The sequence below is a fragment of the Tupaia chinensis genome, unplaced genomic scaffold (genome assembly GCF_000334495.1).
Source record: "Tupaia chinensis unplaced genomic scaffold, TupChi_1.0 Scaffold149964_1, whole genome shotgun sequence".
Lineage (NCBI taxonomy): Eukaryota > Metazoa > Chordata > Mammalia > Scandentia > Tupaiidae > Tupaia > Tupaia belangeri.
In genome coordinates, this window is record NW_006209805.1 from 409,596 (window position 1) to 414,547 (window position 4,952).

Sequence of the window (4,952 nt, forward strand, 5' to 3'; positions counted from 1 at the left end):
CCACCTTCTACCTTCCACCCACCCCCCATCCCCCACCCATCCATCATCCATCCATCACCCATACACCACCCATCATCTGTCACCCATCCACCATCCACCCATCATCCATCCGTCATCCATCCACCATCCGTCCATCATCCATCCTTCATCACACATTATCCATCATCCTTCCATCCATCATCCGTCACCCATCCACCACCCATCATCCATCTGTCTTCATCCATCATCCATCCATCACCCATCCACCATCCATCCATCCATCCATCATCCATCTGTCACCCATGCACCATCCATCATCCATCCGTCACCCATGCACCATCCATCCATCTGTCACCCATGCACCATTCATCATCCACCCATTACCCATCCACCATCCACCCATCATCCATATGTCACCCATCTACCATCTATCCATCATCCATCCATCACCCATGTACCATCCACCATCCATCCATCACCCATCCGTCATCCATTCACCATCCATCATCCATCCATCACCCATGCACCATCCATCCATCTGTCACCCATGCACCATCCATCGTCCATCCATCACCCATGCACCATCCATCCATCCATCACCCATGTACCATCCACCATCCATCCATCCATCACCCATCCACCATCCATCATCCATCCGTCACCCATGCACCATCCATCCATCCATCACCCATGCACCATCCATCCATCCGTCACCCATGCGCCATCCATCGTCCATCCATCACCCATGCACCATCCATCCATCCATCACCCATCCACCATCCATCCACCATCCATCCATCATCCATCCATCACCCATCCACCACCCATCATCCATCCGTCTGTTGCCTGTCACCCATCTGCTCTACCACACAGTGTTGAGTCCAGATCTGGGGTGAAATCAGAACCTCAGTACTGCATGTCTCCTCTTCTGTCTGAGGGCCACAGGGGCCAGGCAAGAGTCGGCACTAAAGGGACTGGATGGCAGGTGTGTGTCTACAAGGTGGGCTGCCCCACAAAGCCCATGGAGACACCCCCCACTCTCAACCCCTCCCATGTGGTGTCTGGTAGCCTGGAGCCCCTGTGTGGAAGAGGCCCAAAGCAGAGCAATGGCGGGCAGCTCTGACTGGGCAGCTGTAGGTAGGCCTCCCTGTGCTCAGCCTGGACAAACCATGGCCCTGGCCCTGAGCAGCAGAGCAAGTAACCAGAGGGCCTGGAGCAGTGCCCAGCGCACCTCAGCCAATGCTAGCTGCAAAGTCCTCCTCTCCACAGCTCACAGTCGAGCACCCATGGTCGGGATGCCCTCCTCAGCGCCCGGCCCCCCGGAAGCCCAGCACACCCGCGACACTGGCATGTTTCCTAGGCCACATGGGCAGGCTGGCGGCCTCAAGCTAGTGGGAGGACCTGAGGTAGGGTCTGGAAACAGCTGAACAGTTACCCCTGGGCCAGCGTGGCATGGCAGTCAAGTCACTGGATCCTGCACAGCCAACTGTACAGCTCAAGGCTGGGACTCAGAAGTCTGGAAAACATGCCAGGCATGTGTGCATGTACCTGGAGTCCTGCAAGGAGACCTGGAGGAGGGATTTCAGTGTGGCTAACACCTGTGCAGAGCCTTCTCACTCCGTCTCTCCAGTGAGTGTACGTACCCTCCGGGAAATTAAAAACAGATACAGGTGGGGGCTGCCAGGTGGCGTGGTGACTAAGGGCACTGAACTCCCGCATGGATGACTGTGGTTTGAGTCCTGGACCTGGCATTTTGCTTTCTCACTTTCTCTCTCTCTCTGGTCAAATTAAAAAGATAAATGGGGACCAGCAGGTAGCATGGTGGTTAAGGTGCTGGACACTCCCACATGCCCGACCACGGTTCGAGTCCTGGATCTGGTGGCTTGCTTTCTCACTTTCCGTCTCTCTCTCTCTCTGGGCAAAATAAAATAAATGAATGAATAAATAAAATTCAATAAATAATTTTTAAAAATTAAAAAGATAAATAAAGTTAAAAAAAGAGAATTTTTTTTTTAAATAGATACAGATATACAGGACCAGCAGATAGTGTAATGGTTATGTCGCTGGACTCCCACACAGTCAACCATGGTTCGAGTCCCAGACAGAGTGGCTTAAACTCATGCCGGCATGTGTGTGTGTGTGTGTGTGTGTGTGTGTGTGTGCCCAAGATCCCAAGAGGAAAATGGAGAAGGGATTTCTCGCTTTCTATCTCTGCTTCTCTCTGTCTTTCTGGCAAGCTCTCATGCCCTATAGTAAAAATCTTTCTTAAAAGAAAAAAAGAAGGTCAGCAGGTGGCATGGTGGTTAAGGGCGGTAGACTCCCACATGGCTGACCACAGTTTGAGTCCCAGACCTGGAGGCTTGCTTTCTCACTTTCCCTCTTCTCTCTCTCTCTCTCTCATGTACTCTGTCCCTCTCTGGTCAAAATAAAATAAATAAATAAATAAAGTTAAAGTAAATAATTCTTGAGGGGCCGGCAAGTGGCATGGTGGTTAAAGGCGTTGGACTCCCACATGGCCGACCACGGTTCAAGTCTCGGACCTGGTGGTTTGCTTTCTCACTTCCTCTCTCTCTCTCTCTCTCTCTCTCTGTGTCTCTCTGATCAAACTGGAAAATAATAATGATAATAATAATAAAGTTAAATAAAATAATTCTTAAAAAATAATAATTCTTGAAAAAAAAAGAAAAAAGAAGAGAAGGGACTGCAGCATGACCATAACCCTGGGGGTGATTTCTCGCTTTCTGCCTGCTGTCTATCTCTCCAGAGGGAAAAGAAAAGCTCCAGCTGTATGAAGCCAGCCCAGCTGATGGTGCCGTCGGGGACAACCGCACTGCGCCGCTGGAAGCCACATGGCTGGTGGCTGATGGTTCAGATCCCAGGACTGACTGGGACACGAGGCATGTGCGCACACGCCCACGGTCCTGGTGGGCTGGGGACGGACCGCCGCATGTGGAGGACCCAGTCAAGGGTTTGCACGTACTGTCTATAATGAGGAAAATCAAGATTAAAAAGAAAGAGAAGTCGTTTAGCAAGAAGGCTGTTTCTGGGGCCAGCAGCTGGCGTAATGGCTATGTCGCTGGACTCCCATGTAGTCGACCCGGTTCAAGTCCCAGACCTGATGACTTGCTTTCTCACCTTCCCTCTGTCCCCCTCACTCTGGCCCTCTCTGGTCAAATTTTTAAAATAAAGTAAAATAAAATAATTCTTTAAAGATAAATAAATAAATAGTTCCTTAAATACACTGAGCTCATTTGTCCCCAGGTATTGGGGTTTTATTTGAGAAATGTTTAATTCAGGGCAGAACGTCTGCACGGGAGCCTGAGGCCTGGGACTGGCTGAGGCTCGGGGCGCCGTGGCAATGGGACCACGGGCCACTGGACTCGAAGCGGAGTCCTCCCATGAGAATAAGCCTCACAGAGCCTACCCTGAGGGCCTACCTTATACTTTTTAAAAATTTTTTTAAATATTTTTTTTGGGGGGGATGGTCACGCCACAATCCCTTCTCCTCCATTCTTCTCTTGGGATCTTGGGCACGCATGCACACGCACTCGGCGTGAGTTTTAAGCCACCGGGTTCGGGACATGAACCTTGGTCGACTACGTGGGAATCCAGCGACATAGCCATTATGTTAACTGCTGGTCCCAAAAAGAATGATTTCTTATTTAACTGTATTTATTTATTTTATTTTCATCTGCCCAGATAGGGACAGAGGAAGTGAAAGAGAGAGAGATGGAAGTGAGAAAGCAAGCTGCCAGGTCTGGGATTCGAATCGCAGTCACCCATGTGGGAGTCCAGCGCCCTTAACCACCACGCCACCTGCCGGTCCCCTTTTTAAATGTTTTTATTGGAACCAGCAGGTGGCATAATGACTATGTCTCTGGACTCTCACGTAGTCGACCAGGGATCGCGTCCCGGACCCAGTGGCTTAAACTCACGCCGGGCGTGTGTGTGTACGTGCCCAAGATCCGGAGAGGAGAATGGAGGAGAAGGGATTGCGGCGTGGCCATCCTCCCTGGGGGGTGATTTCTCGCTTTCTGTCCCTCTGTCTCTCTCTGTCTGTCTGAAGAGTGCACGTGCCCTATAGCAAAAACCTCTTAAAAAAAAAATTATTATAGGTTTTTTCCCTAGGGTGCCTGTGCTCTGGGACAGAGACAGAGATGGAGACAGTGAATGTCAGAAATCACGCCCCGGGGAGATGACCACAGGAAATTGCTGCAGGTGATCCCTTCTCATTCTCTTCCTGGGATTTTGAGCACACAAGCCACTGGGTCCCGGATTCGAACCATGGTCAGCCCTGTGGGTGTTCAGTGCTGTAAGGGTCATGCCACCTGCTAGGCCCCCATCTTCTGCTTTAACACAGTCATAAAGCTCTCACTGTGCGCTCCGCTTTCTGAGTACTTCCGGGCCGCCACACGGGGCTCAGCTGGGAGCTGGGAGGGGTGAGGGTGCCCGCCGCGAGGGCAGCGCGGGCCTCCGGCGCCCATTCTGCTTTCCCTGCGCGGGGGCGCCGGCCCAGTCCTCTGCCCGCTGGGCCGCACTGGCCACCACGCTGGCTCTGCCGGAGTTGCTCAGGCTGCCGGAGCTCGGGGCCCCTGCCCAGCCGCTAAGCCGGGCTCCGGGCTGGACGGCGCTTGGGAGGCCGCGCCCACGCGGCTGGGCCGCAGGAGGCGGTGAACTGCCCCTCAGGCGGGAGCGCGTGCTGCGGAGCACCCGGGCACACCTCCGCCCGCACGTGCCCGCACCGTTTCCACGGCCGCTCGGCCCCTCTGCCCCCATCGCACTCGCCCTGCCCAGCCCAGCCCCTCCGCCTGCCCGGCCTCCTCGCCGTCCGGCCCGGCGCCCGGCTCACCTCCACGAAGTAGAAGCAGGGCAGAAGCGTCATGCTGTCCTTCGGGGCTTTAGTCTCCTTGGCCGGGATCATGGTGCAGCGCGCGCCGCAGGCCGCGGGCGCGGGGGCACAAAGCCGCGCTGGA

The 4,952-nt window shown here is 53.7% G+C and overlaps 1 protein-coding gene across 1 annotated transcript in view; it reads right to left on the minus strand.

Annotated features, from left to right (window-relative positions):
• PLPPR3 (phospholipid phosphatase related 3) overlaps positions 1-4,942 on the minus strand; it is an 11,825-nt gene extending 6,883 nt beyond the window's left edge. The window contains 1 exon segment of the mRNA XM_027769539.1: positions 4,829-4,942. Coding sequence (XP_027625340.1) covers positions 4,829-4,900 — 72 coding nt within the window. The 5' untranslated portion in view covers positions 4,901-4,942.
• Between the last annotated feature and the right edge of the window lie 10 nt (positions 4,943-4,952).